This window comes from Coturnix japonica, chromosome 2 (genome assembly GCF_001577835.2).
Source record: "Coturnix japonica isolate 7356 chromosome 2, Coturnix japonica 2.1, whole genome shotgun sequence".
In the NCBI taxonomy this organism is placed as follows: Eukaryota; Metazoa; Chordata; class Aves; order Galliformes; family Phasianidae; genus Coturnix; species Coturnix japonica.
Window position 1 is genome coordinate 17,976,354 of NC_029517.1, and position 20,784 is coordinate 17,997,137.

The window sequence follows — 20,784 nt, forward strand, 5'->3', positions numbered from 1 at the left end:
TGCAGTATGGCTCATTAAAAGGTTCATACTTCAGTTCCGTGGAATAATAGCGTCAAGTTTTCTTCTGAGAGCTGAGTATTCGGGACATTGTTATTCCATGGAACTGAAGTATGAACCTTTTAATGAGCCATACTGCACATGATGTTATGATGTGGAATATTGACAGCAACATTACAAAACCATGACAATGATAAGTGACAGTACGGTCAATAGATGTTTGATGAAAGAAGGGGGACATTGTATGTGATTAAACCTAGATACATGGTGAACATGGTGTGTAAAAGCTTGGTATTTCAGTCATTTGCTAGTTTATAGCTCAACATTTTACCAGAGCTGCCAGAGCACAAGGGCCACACGTGGTTTTGGTGAATACAAGGCAATGGGAGTTAATGATCACTGTCTGGCACGTGCATTGGTTCCTTTTACAAGCATTTATTCTCACTATGTAAATAAAGAGTAAACAAGGAAGTAAGTAATAATCTCAAGTCAATGAGTTAAAGTCCAAGTAAAAAGATGAACCGCACCTGAGAGGCTTCCTATTACACTGGTTGTGACTGTTGCATTTCATCAGCAGCATTAGAAATCACAACTGCTAGAATGTTTTAAATATGAATATTCTAAATATCTTTGTAATGTTCAAGAGGCTTTGTGTTTTGTTTATTTTTAAATTACGTTTTTCTGATTACCACATAAAGCAGAACATGCAATTCACTCTATAAAACAGAGTTTCTTTAAAGAATCAAATATGTTGTAGTCACAAGCAGCACAGCCTCCCTTTATACAAGAGCTTCACAGTAGAAGTGAATAAAATTCCTTTGGTAATGCTTTCAGCTAAATCAACAGTTATTCATCTTATTGTTACAGCGAAGAAAATGCAGCAGCTCTGCCAGAATATACTCTTTTTAAAAGTATGTTGCTTTTTTTCCCCTCTCCACCTTTTATAACAGAACATCTGCTCATAAAGATGGAATTCACCAGGTTGAACTGGACCCAAAATGTAAGGCAATTCAGGACAACATTTTGTCATCGTCGAACAAGAAGAAAAGGTAGGTTCTTGCTATATGCTTTCTGCTTTGTTTGGTTTAAATAAAAGATGTACAGGTCATCTGCTTCTTTTACGTCATTCTTAATGATGGTAATGTGGAACTACACAAGAACAAATTCAAGTTGTTCAACCATTGCTCGCTTGCATTTTTTCTTTCACGTCTGTTAGATTTATTCTAGGCTGGATTTTAAAAAGAAAAATAAAAATCATAAGTTAACAAGTTTTTTCATTCCCAATTAGCAATGTTTTATTCTGAGATATTTACAAAAAAGTAGACAAGAATCTGTGAGAAATAATTTTAGCCTTAACTGTCCTCTTCCTGACTGGCAAGCACTCCTTCTACCAGCAACATCAGTTAATGGCTTTTTACTTTGTGTTCAGTAGGGTAAGTATAGAAATGTACTAGTATAAAAACTTTCTGAGTAATTGCGCTCATTATTGCAATAACTAGATCACAGGAAGCTAATTATTCAGTTAGATGTATCAAAAATTCTCCACCCCAAATCCATTTCTGGTTTCAACTTGCTGTTCTGCCTTTTCCTGACGTGGAAAAAAAGTCTTTGCTAGAGGCTCTGCTCAATGTCCTCCTGCTTAGTAAAGTACAAGTTGGAGATGCAGCCCATTGCTTCCGACGTATAACATCTTGCCTATATGGATGCAGCAATATATGTAACGTAAGTAAGAAGAGCATCCCGTTAGGGCCAAGTGCCAGCTTAAAATTAATTAAGTGCTATAATATCTTTAAAACTGGAAGCTATTTTTTACTCCATTTATGAAGAGAAGAGGAATGGAATGAGAAGCAGAAACTCTGCTAAAAATAATTACATGCTTTTCTCCATTCAAAGGACTGTCGAAGTCAAAATTTCCTTAACATTAAAGAACATTTAAATTGTGATTTTTAAAGCTCCTCCTGACTTTTCTGCCCCTCCTCACTTTCTCATTGTGTTTTAAGACCTTCCACCTGTTTTTAAGTCACCCTTTTCCCAGCTTCTATCTTTACTGTTTCAATTTTTTTTTTCTCCTCTATAAATGTCTCCTCCCACCATTATTCCTTCTCATCAGCAACACTATCATTGAATTTTTAGCTCTTGTGAAAGATGGTAGGCCACCATTCTAGTGTTACACTGCTAGTAAGAGCTGAAACAGAGGTCAAAGAATATGGCTGAAGTATACATTTAGTACCAAAAGAAGGACAACCAGTCACTGTGATGCCTCCAAAATCCGGCTATGGCAGTATAAATGCTGTTATTTATCCCATGTATTATAAAGTTGTAGAGGTTGCAGGAATGTTGACTTGCTTTTCACATCCAGAATATTTTGAAGCTGCTTGTAGGAGAAACAAGGTAGTGTCAGACCTTTATTTTATGGCTAGCAGAAAAGGAGCTGAGCCATTAAATGAGGCAGAAGATGAACTGGGTAGGTGGGAAGAGAAATTGGTATTTGGAATGAAGGAGCAAAGGACTGCTCTGTACTGTGAATATTGCAGCTCACTGCCCTTCACTGAGAGGAGCTGCTGGAATCTTTGCTGCTTTTTTAATGTGTGACCACAAGCATGGTGTATAAATACTTTACATTACAGGGACATTCTGGACTCTCTGGCCTCTTAAATTGGCCAGGATCAGAAAAACTTACTAGCTGTACGCCTGTCAGATGATTTGATAGTGAAAAATGCTATTTAAGTACAACAGGTTTGTGCTGGTGGTGTTAAAGAGCCTGAAATGCTGAGTTCTGCTGGCACCTTTTTATTTTTATTCTAGAGTGAGCTCTGTGTATGGTCTCCCGAGGGCTTTAAAAACTGATAGTTGTTTTTGTAGTATTAAAGTGTCTAAAATCACAAGAGAGCCTCCAATTCTCTGGCTTTTCCTTCTGCTGTTTTTATTTGTTTCTTCCTTGAACAGAAGCCGCCGAGGAGGAAAATCTCCCTTTTTCTTACCTGCAGTTCAATTTTCCTTCTAATTCAAGTGTTGTGGTTTTGTTTTTTTTCAAGTATAGTTCCAGCAATAACCAGTGGAGCTGCATCCATCTCTGCTCTGATGTTTTACTTATTGTCTCCCTACAATCCACCGCTTCTATCCCCGATGTTGTCCTTTAGTTATCTGCCAAAATTAGAAGATACTTCATCAGTGCCTCAGCTATGCATAATAATTGCACTTTAGCCACAGCAGTTAATATAGATAGTCAATACATACCTTACAATTACCATAGGCATAAAACCCTTCCAAGTGTTATTTGCCACCGAGGCTCATGCAGTATAAGTCAGTTTCCTACAGCAGCAAATTATTTTAATGTTTAGGATGCAGGTGGCAGACAAAAACAGGACCAAACATGTTTCTTTCCCTATTCTCAGCACTGTAATTACTGTCTTGTCCACATATTGTTATAGCTCAATTCACCTGAGCTTTTTTTAATCTTAGTAATAGAGTTATTTTAGCATCAGTGAATATGTATTGTTAGCTCCTGGGCGCCACTGGAAATGTATGTATTGTTCCAGCTCTTTAAAATGAAACAGCGGAGAAGAGGATTGTCTAGGTTACAGCAGAGCTATGGAATGATGTCTTGATGGCCTTTCTGGATTGATTCCATTGGAGCGAGTCCCTGAGGCTCCTTCCGAGCAGGAAATGGTAAAACAGGCTTTCTGAAAAGAAAACTAAGCTTTTGGGGCTGTAAACCCAGCTGCAGAAAATCCCAGAGCTACATTTTGAGTCTTAAATAAATAAATAAAAATCTGTGGGAATACTTCCTGAGTTCAAGTAGATTTCCCCATGGAACTGGCAGGATGGAAGCCTTATGCTGGGACGGGTGGCTGTAACGGCCTTGCTGAGTTCCTGTCCCCACTGTTTGCTGCTGAGGTATCTGTGATGCTTGTGGTGCTGAGCAGAAGTGGAATCTGGCAGGAATTGGTGTCTGTAGGTCACAGGAGGAACACAACCAAAGGCACAGGGTGAGTAGAGGAGTGTTCCCCCTTGTACAGACCTGGGAGCTGTGGCTTCCAGGTGAACAGTCGAGCCCTTGCCCACCTCTGAGAGGGATTCCACCCAGCTGACACCAGTGGAAGGGCAGCAGTGTTCTTGCATTCTAGCACATGGTGTTGCCCTACGTGCAGGTACACAGCTTATGGTATACGTACTAAAAGCCCTCACAGCTTCTGACAGTGAGTGCCTATGCTTTTTGAGGGGCCTTAATGCTAACAGTGTGCAAGACACTTATTTTTCTTCTCACCAAATGTTTCTCTGCAACTTGCTAATAACTTGTCAGTCAGTGGTATATCTTTCTGGTAACTTTTCATTTCTGACTCTGATGTTCATCTTATCAATATCTTTAGGCTAGAATTTGCTTTTTCTCTCTCTATATATTTTTTTCTCCTAGATAATGATAGTATAAATAACTTTTCATATCCTGTTATTTATTTATTTTTTTTTTCCCCCTAAACACCAGCATCTAACATTCATTTATTGTTTAGCCTTAAGGAGTAAAACCAGATGGGTGATTCAACATTAGGCTGTCCTGATCCTGTGCTTCTGTCCCTCTCTCCCCTGCTGCATGTGCTGTCTGTCCTGCCCTGTGCTGCTGCTGGCATTTGTCTGACCCCACAGACAGGAGCCTGTTTGGGTAGCAGCTTCAGTAAGAAAGTGGTTCCATTTCCCTGTCTGCAGCTGCAAGGCTGCCAGCAGAACAGAGCAGCAGGCAGCTACCCGATAGGAAGCTCTTGTTCCCAGTTTCTCCACTCTCACCACTTTATTCTGTCTATGGAGTTTTATGGAATCTTTCCTGATACAGTGAAACACACCAAAGAAGAATGATATATGTATGGTGTGTGCTTTATTTACATATATGTATATTTTTAAAACAAATTCTGGATTCCTTTTTTTAAATTTATTTATTTATTTATTTGTTTGTGGGGTTCTGTTGTTTTTGTGGTTTTGTTGTTGTTTTTACTATGGTAGTGAATTATAAGTGGTCTATGAAGGCATTTGAGCAGGGCAAAAGATAGTAAAACAGGAAGGAATGGGATGAAGTTGTGTAAAGTACCAGTCATGGCATGAGAAAGAGAACAGATGTGGAGCTGAGCTGGAAGGCAAAGAGATGCGCTGCACTGGGTCAGAACGGCTGCAGGTGCCGTGAGATCAGTTGTACTCTGCTCTTTGGCCTATTCCTTACTCCTCCCTTCAAAGGAAAAAGGGCTCGGAAAAATTAGTTTGTACCCTGTGATGTGGTTCTCGCATGAGTTTTTATATGTTTAAATATATATTTATGTTTATGTATATATGTTTAACATATATTTATGTATAAATATATGTTTATGTTTTATAAAGTGAAAAGTGTCACAAGTGCAGCCTTGAGCCAATGGCCAATTCTAATGCAGGATTCTTGTAAAAATAACCTGTTTCTATGAGGAAATGCAAATAAATTTTACTGTAGGGTAGATAAACTGGTTAACATCAACAGTAGCAAGAGCTTTATGGAGCTGATAAATAAACAGTAAGTAGGGATCTATTTCCTCAAATGTTTACTATAAAGCTGTGGTACTAAACACGCTGAATACAGAAACTGAAGAAAGCTTTCAGAGCGCTGAGTGCCTTTCTGCTGCAAGCCACCATTGCCTTTTGGTTTTCCTTTCCAACAGTTCTCACACTCCCATTTAAAAAACAATGAAGTTTCATGCCTTCCCAGCCTTTTTTGTTAAGGTAGTTCAACATATACTCTTTTAAGTTTAAGCAAAATCATGATCATTTGGTTTGTGGCCAGCACTAAGCTGTTTTTGCTTAAGTCAGAAAAAGCAAGTATTTATTGGAAACGTGACTCTCCTTGAGCTTGTAGCAATTACATCCACGTTGTCTCTTCTTTCTATCTACCCAATCATCCTTTTCAGTCAGAGTTGTTGTTTTCAAGAAGCTGTATTGGGAACCAAGCACAAATGGGGGAACTGTTAACGTTGAATCTAACAAGGAAAAAGTGTCTCTGTTCTTTTGGCAGTATTTCACATGTGCACAAATGTAGATCTCTTGATCTGTTAAAAAAGCAGAAAACTCTTTGTTTACATGTACCCTGCTGGTGCTCAGTAGGGTAAAACAGATTGTTTGGAAGATATAGTTTGAAGGAAAACTTATGTCTGCAAATGCTGGTTTACAGTATAAGATGACGAATTGAGCTTTGGGGACTGTATGAGGTGAGTGGAATAAAACCATAACTTTAGTCTTGATTTGCAAGAACCACACATCAAAACGTTTTTGAAGTTAGAAACAACAAATACAAGAAACAGAGGTTTTGTATTTTGGACTTTTGCAGACATGACAGTTTTTGAGAAGTCCAAACCATCAAGGTATGCATGGCTGAACAATTAAGTTTGAAACAACAGCGCTTGAAAGTGAGTGAAAAGTTTCTTAGGCCATCGCTGTTAAGAAACAGTATTTAATAGGTCATGCTAATTAAACAGGGGCCGTACTGTTACAAATTACAGAAATAAAATAGGTCATGGAGTTCCAAAAGCAAACTATTATATATGCACCGTGCACATTATTATTAATACATGCATCATTTGAATGTTTTAGAGGCCGTTTCTAAATATACATACATATATATTCTAGTTTTTGATGTCATTGCCTCTTTTAGGTATACAGAAGATTATTATCTTCACGTAGTCAAAAAACTGCAGAACTGCACCTGGGTAAGGAGACCAGAAGAATCAGCAAAATTCAGGTAATTTTAGTTGTCTCATTCGGAAAACTGTTTACCCTGGATTAGTCTAACAAGCAATATGTGTAGATCTTCCGTTTTAAAAAGATAATTTGGTGTAGCTTTCAGACTGCATTTGAGGCTATAAATTTCCATTATTCTTTTGATGCTGGGGCTCTTCTTGTTTATTTGAATTGAGCTGTGCAAATGGGGTAAGATAAAAGATCTATAAAAATAAAGAAATTTTACCTGTCTCCACTATAATGAATGATTAACTCACTTATCTAGAATGGATTAAAACTATCGCTGACTCAAATCCTGTGGTATTAAAGAAAGTGAATGCGATGTTATCCATCTGAACTGGCACTCTGGTAAAAGGCTGTGTAATGAAGCAGTGTGTTTCTCACCCCTGGACTATTTCTTCTACTGCAGAAGTGCCCTAGGCACTCATTAGTTTGGCTGTGTCATGGTCCTCGTGCATGTAAGCACATGACTAAATCTCTCCTTGTTCGGGGTGTCATGTAAGTACGTGCTCAGTAGGGACAGTGGCCTCTGAAAAGCTTCCCCACTCATTTGGAAATGCATCGTGCTGTGTTAGGAGAACAGCTTCCCTGTGCCAACTGTATTTTCTCTGGGGGAAATACTCTCCTGAATTACATTATCACATGGATTAGAGTTAAGATTCTGTCAAGATCATTAAAAATGAGTGAGCTCTCCTACCTTCCAACTCTTTAGAAATGACTTGCATTGAAAACAAAATCTACGTGCTCAGCTTGTGACACTGGTGGAAGAAGTTGTTTGTTTGTGGGGAATGGCTCAAATAAGGCTTTTCATGCAACATAAATTGCTACTTTTGCTGTTTATCAGTGGTATATTACAAAGAGTTAAGGTTTATGAAACTTGCAGTTAACTCAGGCAGGCTTCAGCTGAGCACAGAGATATTGAAGCACGATGAGGAACTGCTGAAGCAGTCTGTTCTGTGTCAGAATAGGCAGTTGTTCTGTACAGAGTTGAAAAGAGATGAACTGACTTTTGTTTGCTAAAGTTACATTTTTGTTTTCCTGTTTATTCTTTTTTAACTTCTCTTCCTTCTGAATGGACCAGGCACCACATAAGAGCAATTTGCTGCTTTGTCTCTGCTAGATAAATGAGTCAGTGTCAGAGCAACCACTCCGTCTTCCAGATTGGCTTCTTTCTCATTTTTTGCTTCCACAGTCTTCCTTCTGCTGGAGCAACTTCTACATCTTCCAGGCCTATGAGAACAGAGCACGACACTTTCTGTCTGAAGTCTCATATAAGACTGTCGGACTTTTAGTTAAAGATGCTTCCTATTTCTTCTGCTCTCTTTTTGCCTTCTGGCAAGGAGTTTGGGTCATAAGTGGCCAAGGTGGCTTATACAACCAGTAATTGGACTGGAATTGTACATAAGAGCAAACTGTGGGGGGCACTGAGCCATCTAGAAAATGTGGGCTGTATTTACACTGAGGTGAGCTTGCTAGCTTTAACTTAGCTCTGACACCAAGTGAAAAGCATCTTTTGCAACTCATGGTTCAGCACAAGCTGGACAAACTCTGTTACTCTTTTGACATTTGAAGGTTCTACTGTTAGGGTTTCGAAGCTATTTTACATCTAAACTTGCTAGAGTACTAACCAGTTTATATATAATAACTCGTACAGTATTGGAGTACTGAAGACAATCTATGAAATTTGACCTGCTTTGACGTCATTCCAATGTTCTGTCGATAGGACCAAGGACTGGTGCTTCGATGTTTCAGGTGTAGTTGATGATTATCAGTGCATAAGTCTTTTCCTTCTTTCTTTTTTTTGGTTCTCTCTGACTCATTTTCTGGAAACAGGATATTAAACCTTTACAATTGCTCTCACTCCCAGTCCATACTGGAGACTTTCAAGGCTTCCAGTCCCCAGCAGTTGGTCAGTATGAGATTTGAAGAAGAAAAAAAATAAAGCAAAGGAAATTCATTATAAAATATACTGACTAAATCAGAATATACTCCATTCTCATTGCACTCCCGGATGTGTTTATCAGACTTAAGCACATGAGCCTGGAACTAGATTTAAAAGGCTCTCTAGCTGAGAAGTGTTGCACTAACAGAGCTCTATGGGGAGCAGAGCTTCTAGAAATGCGGTGAAATTAATGATTTAATAATCCCTTAGCAGTGCATCTCGTCCTTTTTCTAACTTTGTCTAGTTTCGGTAATGCATAATAATTGTATAACATACAGATTACTCAATTCTAAAAATCTCATTAAGTGGGTAGATAAACACACACATTTTGCAGAAGAGGAAATTAATCTCAAAGGGGCTGTACAGCAGGAACTGGGTAATACAACTGTCCACCTTCAGGAGGAGAGTGTGAAGCTGCCTGTCACATTATACACCTGCGATGCCAGTAGAAATCTGCCTGCTGACTAGACTGCAGAGAAGCTGCTTGACTTCTTTCCCTGTTTGCCCATCTGTTAAATGGAGTGTACACTTACATGCTTCTCAGGCGTGGTGTCAGTTGCAGAACATTTCAGTACTATGGTGAAATTTTAAAGAAGAGATTTGAATATTTATAAGGGACTTAATGTTTTATGCTCAGGGGCATTAACTAACCTCTAATTTATAAGGTTCAAAAGAAGCTCCCCAGGGGTAGTGAATTTCTCAAAGCAGCTTTCTTGTGTTTTCCTCTGCAGCTTTTGCTGTTGGCTACTATCACAGGAGTAGTGACATGAATGTGAGATCCAATGCAGAAACTCTTGTGTTCCTAGAAGTCAGTGATGTTTGCCAATGAGTACACATCATTTCTCCTTATAAACCAAACTCCCAACAGATCCAAGCCAAAAAACAAAAAAACAAAGAACCACAAAGCAAACAAAACAAAACAAAAACCCACAAAACAGAGTATGAACTAGAAGTGCAGTTCAGGATAGAAATACTTGCCTTTATGTACTGGCAGAAGGGATGGAGCTGAGAGCCCTGGAATGCACAAGCCACAGTGTTTGTGCTACGGCACTGTACAAAAAGCAGAGCGCAGGATTCTAGGTTGACCCTCCGCTGCCTAGCTCAGCTCTGCCATGCAGCTGTGTGGACTCTCTTTTTGTTGTCAGAGAGCTGTCTTTCCTTCTTTCTAAATGTTGTCTAGTGAGCTGCTACAGCATGTATACTCACATGCACTGGACTTCACTGCTATCTGGCAGTGCTCAGTGGTTCTTGGCAACTGTGTGCCATTTACCCATGCATTTCTCAAAGTCAAAGAGAATCATAAAGCAAGTACAAACAGTTATTTCCTCTTTAATACCTTTAATACCTCTCTTCTGTGGTGGATTTTGTCCAGCCTCTGTTGGCTCTCAGACCTACAGTTAATTCAGTATCTGAAATGCTGGTATCAGTACTGCTAGATTTGGGTTGCCCTCAGTGGAACCCATGGGAACTCATGGTTCATTGTTCCCACAATCCAGTTAAGATCCAGAATGCCCTATAAAATTGTCAGCTGCTGTTAAGGAGCTCCTGTCTAACCTAACAATGGATGCTAGAAAAGGTGGTGTATTATATATACCTAGCAATGCTGTTAGTTTAATGGTGTAAATGGCATCCTAGTAAGTATTTTAGGGAAATTCTTCAGCATTTATATACATGCTACTGACACATAAAGAAATATTTAAATTACCAAATTGCAGGTACCCAAGTGTGGTGACAACTAAAACAAGGTATTGGGGGAAAAAAAACACACATTTTCTTCCATTATTAGTAATCTACTGACATTTGTTGCTTGAAACACTTTGTCCTTTACTCAAATGATATTAAAACCATGGTGTGAAATACCCTTAGCATCAGGCTTTACATAATTGACATTCTTACTTTGTGTTTGGTTATCTATTCTATGTGGTCAATTCCTGACTGAGTACAGCTGAAGATCCACAAATAGATATGACTGTGTAAGCATTGCTGGTGTGGATAATGTGCAAATGCTATATAGCAGGAGTGACATGATATTCTTTTTGCAAACAAGCATTCATTTGTACAGATGTTTGTTGAATACCTACTACTTAGAAAACGGATGGTTAACCTTTTGGCTTGCTTGGGACACTTTGATTGAAGAGAAATTGACTTTGGCTGTATACAAAATATATAATACAGTTAATGTACATACGTAACAAAACATATTCTTCTAATTTTTTTTTTTTATTGAAACATAAAGAAAGGAACAAAAATACAAAACTAGTGGGATATTTGACCTTGTTTTTGTGAAACTAATGCATCAGGCTGGTTTGATGGCAGTGGTTGCCATTCTTAGTGAGTTCTCAAGGTGTTAGTGATTTTTGATTAAATTTTACTCTTTCTGTGCTTCACCCTTCAAAATAGTTGTTTGCAAATATAAGTACTGCCAGAAAGCAATGACATGAATAAGGCATGACTGTGATGTGAAGGATATCTTCCTTTGTTATGAGAGGGCTTATAAAATTCCAGTAAAGGGACGAGATTGAAAGTTTCAGTTGAATATCTTTCTCCAACACGTCCAATTTGAAAAGTCACATGTAACTTATGATTTCTTTTGCAATCTTGAAACCTGTTCTCAAATTCTTTTATCAAAACAGAAAGCATGGCTGCATATTTTTCACTATTCCCAGGGCTGTTTAGCTGATCTATCAAAATGTGTACAGTGATTTGCTATAACTTGAGTTAGCACTGCGCTGTGCCCTCCCCTTGTCCTGGTTTCAGCCCAGTGCAATCACACACCAGTGTGTGGTCATTGCTGAGTCAGGGGCCGCATGCAGTCCATGGTCCTAGGGTTGGACATGCCTGACTTAGAGCAATATTTTGTACTTTTTAATACTTGCACAGTGTCCGTCTCCATTTTTCCCCTACTGTGTTATCTTTTTCAAAGCTCCAAGCAACTCCATTATCAATGAATTTCCTTCTCTAAGTGGTTAGTAGTTCTCTTTGTGTCACACCTGATTAGATAGATATATCCTGTCAACTGATGCATAATGCCTGGCCATGAATATTTCAGCTTTACTATCTGAAAATTTGGTTCAGTGACAGCAGAGAGATCACTGTTCTCTAAAATGAATGCGTTATAGGGTTTTGTGTCTGATTTCAGAGTTCTGATGGGGCTAACCACTGCTTTTCACAGTTAACAGGGTAGGATGTTTACATACATATATGTTTTTGTAGACTTGGAGGCAACAGAAGTTGTAAGGTGAATGATAGAGACACTAACAAAACGTTTATGGACTTCTAGAAGTATTCTGGAGCGCAGCTGGGCTGTCTGTACCTCAGAGAAGATAGCAGTCCACTTATTTGGAAGTTGTGATGAGATTGATTTAACACTTGTGATACTGTGCAGGAGAAAACTGTGCCGAAAAGTTACAGAAATGAATTATTATTTAATGGACTTACAACCACCTATTTGTTCTCTAAGTACTGTTTCCAGTACTTCTCATTGTGATTCCTTTCATCTCCTCGGCTCTTTCTTTCGTCACTTTCTTACAATCACTTGTTCTATGTTGATTGAAATCTTTGCTAATTCTTTGGGGGCTGAAGACTCACAGTGTTTCTGTAATGATCATAACAATCAGTAATGAGGAGAGGGCTGATAATGACTTTGCATGAAAAAGGGAGACCAATAGAGAAAATCGCACAGCTGCCTGGAAGTGCTGTTCTTAAAGCTCCAGACAAAAAGCTGTGTTGGGTGGCTTCTTCTGCAAAGGCTCTCCTAACTGCAGTCAGTAGAGTCTCAGGTTCCCTAGGTAACTTGAATATTAATTATTGTATTAGTATTCTTCAAAGGTTCTCCACTTAAAAGAAATGTTTCATTAGTGCAACAAATTACAGAGCCCAATCGGGTGCAAGCGATGCAGAGCCCAATAGGGTGTAATTGTTTTTTACACCTCCATATCCCTTTGCTTTACAGACTTCTAAGTATGATTTATTCTAATTTGGGGAGTTTCAAATAGATGCAACTTGTGTTTTTGCTGGAAGCTAGCAAATAGCCAAAAAAGCCCTCAGAATGGCTGGGGAGGAAGGGAGGGTGGATATGGAGAAAGGCTGAGCAGACACTGTTTCAAATAAGCCTCTGGGCACTGTGTTTCTGGGCTATCTTGCATAGCTTGAAGCCTGACAAAGTAATACAACAGTTCTGCACGAGGAGTCTTGTACTGTGATAGCTGTAGGCTCTGCCCTCCCTCCTTACTGAAAATGAAGAGAAAGGGAAACTACTGGGTATAAAATGGGTTTTAAAAATCCAGATGTTGCACCACAACTTAGCCGGCACATTTCACTCCTACCGGTATATTTGTAAGCTTTCATTTAAAAAGAAGAAAACTCAAAAGAACCCTAGATCTTGAAAGAAACAGTTGAAATCAACCCATTTTCCTAGTCCTGTAATTTACTCTCCCACTTTTTATTTCATTCAAACTCTATTACCATCTGCCTGCTTTATTATCACTTCTGAAAAGGGTGTGAAGCATTCTTGGAGGTTGGGAGATCCTACTCTTACTTGAAAGGAACAATTTTTAGTATGTTACACAAACATATGTAACCATATTGCTTAACACATCTGTGCGCTGCAACAAAACGTAGTTGAAACACAAATGAAATACCCTACAAGGTCAATTTATGCTTACATAAGCTCACACCACCACATAATCAATAGCTTTCCTAACGCTAAACAGATCGATAACTCCGCTGTGTTCTCTGAAATCTTCCATTCCAGTATACATGAACAAAAACATAGAACTCTGAGATTATTGTCTGATTTAAGATTACATTTGCTTCATGTTTAATAGACCATAGGTAAAATCAGAGACTTAGTTCCATTTCAGAAAAGAAAAGGGCTTGGTCAAGAGATGGAAATAGGTGACACTGTGGGGAAATGGATGAACCTGTTAATTATTTTGCAGACGCCATACTTTCCTAAAGACTGAAGAATTTCCTAAGGGAACATTAATTTTGGATTCGATTTTGTTATGTTTTTATAGAATTAGAATCATAGAATTACCCAGGTTGGTAAAGACCTCGAAGATCATCAAGTCCTTTCACAGCCTAACCATAGTACCCTCACTCTAACAACCCTCTGCTAAATCATATGGTTGACTCTTTCCAAATGTTTAGTTTGGAAAATCTATTACACTTTTTGAGTATTCAGCCCCAGTTTCAGGTTCAACCTTGCATTTCATTGTCTTAGGCATATATGACGTACTTCATTTATGAAGAGTTCAATGACTCGCCAGTGTGGCATATCCCTTCACCACATTCTGTTTCAGATATATTTAATCACTCTTTTCCAAAAGATTGCAATAACTCTTAATATGCCTTGTCGCACTTTGATGCTATTGTCTTGTATTGGCAGAAGCCTGGAGAAACTCACTGTTCTAGAACCCCTAGTGCAGTAATGTAAGGTAATTTCTTGCCCTTTATAAAGGATTGTGTAAGTAAGCATAGATAAAATATCTCCTCACTGTTTGTGACTGAATCCTTTAAATTTTGCTGGTATATTGCAGGTATTTCATAGGTTCTTTAAACTGTCTTGAAAATATTTTCACTGTGAAATTTCACAATCATTTTTTGTCTTCATTACAACAGCTCATGTGAACTGATAACTGCAAATACCCAAGGCAGACAAACACCTGAACGACTGTTGGGAAAATAAGGATTTTCCCTGGTTGTTAGTAATCTGCAGACATTTGTTGTTTGAAATAACAAACAAAACAACAAACAAACTTTATTCAAATGATGCCAAAAACCAAGTTGTGAAATACACTTAGCTTACAGGAATTACTGCTTTAAATAATTGCCATTCAAGAGAAAGTTCTCTTGAATTGATTAGTTTCTGATTATTTGCTGTGAAATTGGGCTTGCTTTACAGAGTAAGTGAAGGGGAACAACATTCTTATAGAGTGCTTATACCAGCTTTTGGTGTTTGGTTGGATAGAAATGGTTTTCATTCATCTAACTCTTTACTAACTCATTGCTATTTATTTGCCTGTCTTTGAGTATGTTTGGTTTGTGTGTGTTTTTTTCAGGTCAGAATTAGCTTCCTGCTGTAATGCAGTTAACAATTTTATTGCTTCTCAAAACAACACCCCACTGGGAAGTAACATGAGTTACGAAGTGGACAGTAGAAAGACCATCCACATCACAGAAGACATTTTTAGAATGCTTCCTGCGGTAAGAACTGTATCCTTTCCTGCTATTACAATTGCAATATCTTATATACTTTGGAATAGTAATATTGCTGCTTTCTCTTATTTCTCTGGAAGAACCCCTTTGCCCCATATGCTTTTCCTCATTCACTTTGTGTGACTTCTTTTTTTAGCCTTCCTTTGCCAGTGGTATAGGCATGAACAGCACAGCACAGATCTGGTTGCAGGTAGAGTTACTACAAAACCCGAGCTGCTGCTGCCTGTCTTGGCAGTCAGCTGAATTCAGGGCTGAAGAAATGAGGAAGGTTGCTTATTTTTTTTCATTCTTATTTTAAAATACATTTCAGTTTAGAGCTATATTTCATATTCCTGGTATTCCCATGCTGTTTCTCCTGAAGGCTAAGGCTTGTCACTTGTGGAGGCTGTTTTGTGGATAAATCTGATGGTGAGATGAAGTTTTTGCAGCCAGAAAGACAGACTGAGCAAAGGATTTAGATTTTGTAGCCAGGGTCTTTTAGCAGAGATTTAAGATCTAGAAACCAGACAAAGGTGTCCTGGTTTCAGCTGAGACTGTTAATGTTGCACTGCTGCTTTGGCTGTTTCTGAGTGGTAAGAGAGCTGAGCTGGGCCACTCAGTGAGGAAGAGCCGCTGCCTTTATGGTGCGGCAGAGGGGGGTGGGACAGAGCCCGAAGAGGTGGATGGAATTAGGCCAGGGATTTTTCCATAGCATGGGTGCAGAGCTGGCTTCGGGGGTTGTTGTTGCTTGTGGACTGGCTGTGTGTTGGCTGGCAAGTGGTGAGACCTTATGTTGGTAGTGGAGCATTGGTTGGTGGGTGATTGTATATATGTATAGTTATTGTTGCATTTTTATTTTTATTTTCTTTTTCTGTTTTTCTGAATAGTTCTTATCTCAACCCCTGAGTTCTATTTTGTTTCTAGTCCTCTCCTTATTCTACCTGGGGAAAAGTGAATAAATAACTATGTGGTGTTGAGCTACTCGCTGGATTAAATTTCAGCAGTCACATTGGTTTGGCTACCAATGTGAAGCTCAAAGGGTTGAGATGACAATAGATCTGATGAGAGCTTGTTAAAACAAAATTGTAACAAGCTTTACAGTAATCTAAGAGTTGCTGGTCACAATGGTTTTTTTTTTATTATTTTTGGAGATCTGTCAGAGTTTTTTCATGGAACCATATTACTTGCTATATATAATCCCTGTTGCACTGTTTGCCATCTCTGGGGGCTGGACTAAGGTTATCATTTTTCTGTAACGCTGGCTGCAAAACTAATCTGATATTTGTATTTGATATTTCTGTAATCTTCATACTTTGGAAACCATATATTGGAAACTATTAATAATTTCACTCTTTACTCGGTCTCTTCAGGGAGCCAGGCTATGGTGGAGACAAGTGGTAATGTTCAAATCAGTATGCTCCTAGTGCTATGCCTACATAATGTATTTCAGGTTTTGTTTAAGGTTAAAAAACTATGAACATCCTCCAGAGGTCTGCCCTGAGGCTAAATAGTTATAAGTGGCAGAGAGTGGGGGCTGATATGGGTGGGTACCTAAAGCAGTGGACACCCCCAGTGTTTTGGAATTTCACCTCTGAACAACTGCAGAATCCTGAAAAATTTGGAAGAGGTCAGCTGTTGCCATGGCAGTCCTAGAGAGACAAGAATCACTGCAGTGTGCTGGGTCCTGGCCCATTTTTACTGAGACCTGTTCAATGCTTTACAGCACCCTAAAGGGAAAGAGGTATCTGGAGCCCAGCTACTGCTCCATCCCCTGTGACAGGCCTTGTAGTTCAACTAGAGAACCACTATCAGTTGCCCCTATATAAAAGGCAAATTAATGGCTGCAAAAGTCAACTCATTTAGTAAGGAAATAAACCCCTACTAAAATAAGGATGGGAGATGATGAAGCAGGGCCAGCATAAAGACAGGAGGAGAAAGAATCAGCATTCATGAAGGGAACAAAAATGTCTGACCCCTTACTGTGGGTGAAACATGAAAAGACCTGACCTGTCATCCAGAAGATCATGTTGTCACCTGGCTGCTCCAATGCTGGAATAATGGGGCCAGTAGCCTGGTCTGAGTGGGTATAAAAGCCGAGCAGCTGAGATCTCTTTCTAGGTAAGGAGTCATTAACAGAGCAATCGGAAAAGGGACTCAAACCTTCACCCTAAGGAAGACATGGTACATTTCCCAAGCAAATGGATGACCACAGAGAAATGTATCTAGTACCTGCGGGGATTAGCTGGGCTGGAGGTGATATACAATATTGACCTGGGCAATGATCAGTTATCCCAAGATCCAGATGATGTCAAGTGCTGGCAGTCTGGGACAGAAATTTGTATGGAGTGTCCCATTATCATATGCCAGCACAATTACAGCAATGTTCTGGAATGATAATGAAGAAAACAATGGATGAGGTGGCAACTCTACTTTAAGAATATGGAGAAATTCTCTTCCTCCCCATGGGCCAGTGTCTCAGCATGGAGAAACTGCTCTGGGATTCAAAGACAGGATGTCCTATCCAATTCTGATTTGTGTGACGAGCCTGGTCTTTTCTTATGCTGTTGTGAATCACTAAAGAAATGGAAGAGGTGACAGTGGTTCAAAATGAAAGAAAAAGGGCAGGATCTCTTAATGTATGTTTGCTGGGCTAGCCACAGTTCTGTCCTGTGTGTTCTCCTACTGTCTTTTCAGAATTAAACAAGATACTTGAATGTGGTTAATGATATGTTGCCAGGCAACGTGACATCTGCCGTTTTCCCTGCTCTTTTTACCTTGTTGATAACAGTTTCCCTTTATGCTTTTTTTCTTTTTTTTTTCTTTTTTCTTTTCTTTTTTTCATTTTTTTTTTTTTTTCCATGAGCAAATTGATGAGAATATGAGGAGGGATAATGCTTTGTGTAAGCAAGTTTTGACTCACTTTTACATGTGGATTCAGTTTCTGCATTCAAAGTAGCCCTGCTGAATGTCTGTGCTCCTGTAGCAGGGGGGACTGAATGAGATCTATGAGAAGTTTTGGAGACTCTAGGATGATAACCAACTAAATTAATATCAACAGCATTAAACAACAGTTTACATTAATTTGCTAAGCTGTGATCTGTGCTCATTCACAAGTGGATGCACTAAGGTCTCATTCAGGTTCCCCAGGGCAAGACAGCAACCTATAACAAGAAGGGAAACAGAGAAGATGAACAGCCAGAAGCAGTAACTGCTTCACTTAGCAGTCAAATTCACTGTGACTTAAGCCAGGGCAAGTGCTTATCCATTGTAGCACCTTAAAGTTCCACTAAATTCATCATTTTACTTCAAATATAATTGAGTGATGACAAAGTCATAAGCATTTGCAAGGTTACCTTCTATTAGCTGACACAGATGATGACAATGTGACAATTCCCAGTCTGTTTAAATGTGAAGGAAAATGGGAGAATGTAAGCTATGTTCAGCAGGAGCCAGTTCCTCAGCTTTTCAAAGATTCAATCCAGTGCTAGTTTTTTTATCATTACACAAATGTAAATTATATCATCCCATTTTACTGGTCTGATGCTATACCATCAAAATTCTGAAGACAGAAGTAGTGGTTTTCAGTCTGTTGGTGACTATTTTTGTCCTTTGGCCGTCTGAGCCTGGCAGTGCTGTCTGCTAAATGGTGAATGCTTTCACTGGGATTTACAAGATTAAAGCTTCAAGGACAAATGACCGAAGGCACAAAGAAACATTCAGGAAATTTATTAAGCATGCACCGTGTCTTTTTATTTGCTTGCAGTCCTCTCCTCTTTCAGTTTATCCTTTCAAGAACTGCGCAGTGGTTGGAAATGGAGGCATTCTGAAAAATTCCAGCTGTGGAGCAGAAATCGATCGTTCTGACTTTGTGTTTAGGTAAGAGCCGCTTCATCTCTCTGAAGGCTGTTGGGCATTTCTTCGAGCTTGGCAGGTGTGGAAGCATGCCAATGCCAGTTCATAGCAGTGAGGAGAGATCTACCTCTCAAAGGGTACTCCTCCAGCTTTATAGATTGAAGGACTGTTTCCTTAGTAAAGAAGGGATTACATATATATATATATAATCCAAAATTACAAGGATACCTTGCCAGTAGTGTGAAACTTGATTATCTGAGAAAGTGATGTTTCTTTCCAATCAACACTCTTAAGGAAAAATCTTTTTCTTTCTTTCTTCTTCTCTTTTTTTTTTTTTTTTTTAATAAGGAGTAGACAGTAAGTAAAAGTCTCTGAAATTAAAACAAGTCTGTTGTTAAATTCCATCTTTACTTTTGCCAATGGGTTTACCTAGTCACAGGTTGGGTCGCTAATGCAGTTACTTAACTGCCTGATTATTTGTCTTACCATCTGTGAGCATCTTTATAAATATTTTTTCATTTAGTCATAGAATCACTTGAGTTGGAAGGGAACTGTGACCTTTAAACACCATCTAGTCCAACTGCACTGCAGTGAGCAGGTATGATCAACACCCAGTGGGTTCAAGTGCTCTCTAAGTTTGTGGATGACACCAAGCTGGGTGGTGCAGTTGACACGACAGAAGGAAGGAATGCCATCCAGAGGAAACTGGAAAGGCCCAGAGTGAGAACCTAATGAGGTTCTACAAGGCCAAGTGCAGGGTGTTGCACTTGGGCTAAGGCAATCCCAGATATGCATGCAGACTTGGTGAGAACTCATTGAGAGCAGCCCTGCAGAGAAAGACCTGGGGGTTCTGGTGGATGTAAAGCTTGATGTGTGCCAGTGGTGTGTGCTGGCAGCCCAGAAGGCCGACTGTATCCTGTGCTGCATCATAAGAGGGGTGGCCAGCAGGGAGAGGGAGGGGATTGTCCTCCTTTACTCTGTCCCTTGTGGAGCACCATCTGGAGTACTGCAGCCCTACTCAGAGGGCTGGAGCACCTCTCCTATGAAGAAAGGTTGAGGGAACTGGGCTTGTTTAGCTTGGGGAAGGCTCAGGGGAAACCTCACTGTGGCCATGCAGAAATTGAGAGGAGTTTAGAAGTTGGAGAGAGATCTCCTTTTTACGTGGTCTGATAGCGAGAGGACAAGGGGTAGTGACTTAAACTAAAGGAGGGGAGATTTAGGTTATATATGTGGAAATTTTTTACTTGGAGGGTGCTGAGGCACTGGCACAGCTGCCTAGAGTTGTGGATGCCCCATCTCTGGAGGCACTCAAGGCCAGCCTGGATCGGGCCCTGGACAGCCTCATCTGGTGGGTGGCAATCCTGTCTACAGCAGAGAGTTGGAACTGGATGGCGTTTGCGGTCCCTTCCACCCCAAGCTTTTCTATGACAGTTATGGTTAGATCAGGTTGTTCACAGCCTCATCCTGTCTCTTCAGCTCCCTCTGTAGAATGTGGAGAAAAACAGGCAAATTCAGAGCAAAATTTGGACCATTCTTTCAGTGCAAGCAAGAGATTGTTGTTTCTGCCAGGAAACACTAACCAAAATAATTCAACGATGCCCAATCGCATGGCCTCGTTGACTCTGTTTCCTTTCCTGTCTTTGAGTAATATACAAGGTTTTTAAATAATTTTAAAAAATCTTTCCAATTTGATAACTGAGCTTAATAAAGTGAGAATTCTGTATACTAACACGCTAAACATAAATGTGTGACCATTCTTTCTGCAGTGGGGCAAGTCCTGCTATTATCTTATGAAACAGCCATCAGCATTGCTGTGCCAGCTGAGGGTTTGGTATCAATCAGCCTTTTTAGACCAAGAATAATAGAAAACTTTGCAGATTAAATGCATTGTTTAGGCAAGAGGTGCAGTATTTCCAGGCAGCTAACATAGGGCATTCATAGACTGTCTCTTTACAGGATTTTAACTGTGCCTCTGATCTGTGAGATGATTTATGAAAATGAGCTCCCTATGCCCTATTTTAACCATCTGTACAGTAGATCATTATTATTAT

At 39.5% G+C, this 20,784-nt stretch overlaps 1 protein-coding gene across 2 annotated transcripts in view; it reads left to right on the forward strand.

The window, feature by feature from the left end:
- Positions 1–20,784, forward strand: part of ST8SIA6 (ST8 alpha-N-acetyl-neuraminide alpha-2,8-sialyltransferase 6) — a 51,190-nt gene that overhangs the window by 14,784 nt on the left and 15,622 nt on the right. For both annotated transcript variants that reach the window (XM_015853435.2, XM_015853434.2), the window contains 4 exons: positions 948–1,046; positions 6,656–6,742; positions 14,746–14,890; positions 18,645–18,757. In XM_015853435.2, coding sequence (XP_015708921.1) covers positions 948–1,046; positions 6,656–6,742; positions 14,746–14,890; positions 18,645–18,757 — 444 coding nt within the window. The remainder of the gene's footprint in view (positions 1–947; positions 1,047–6,655; positions 6,743–14,745; positions 14,891–18,644; positions 18,758–20,784) is intronic.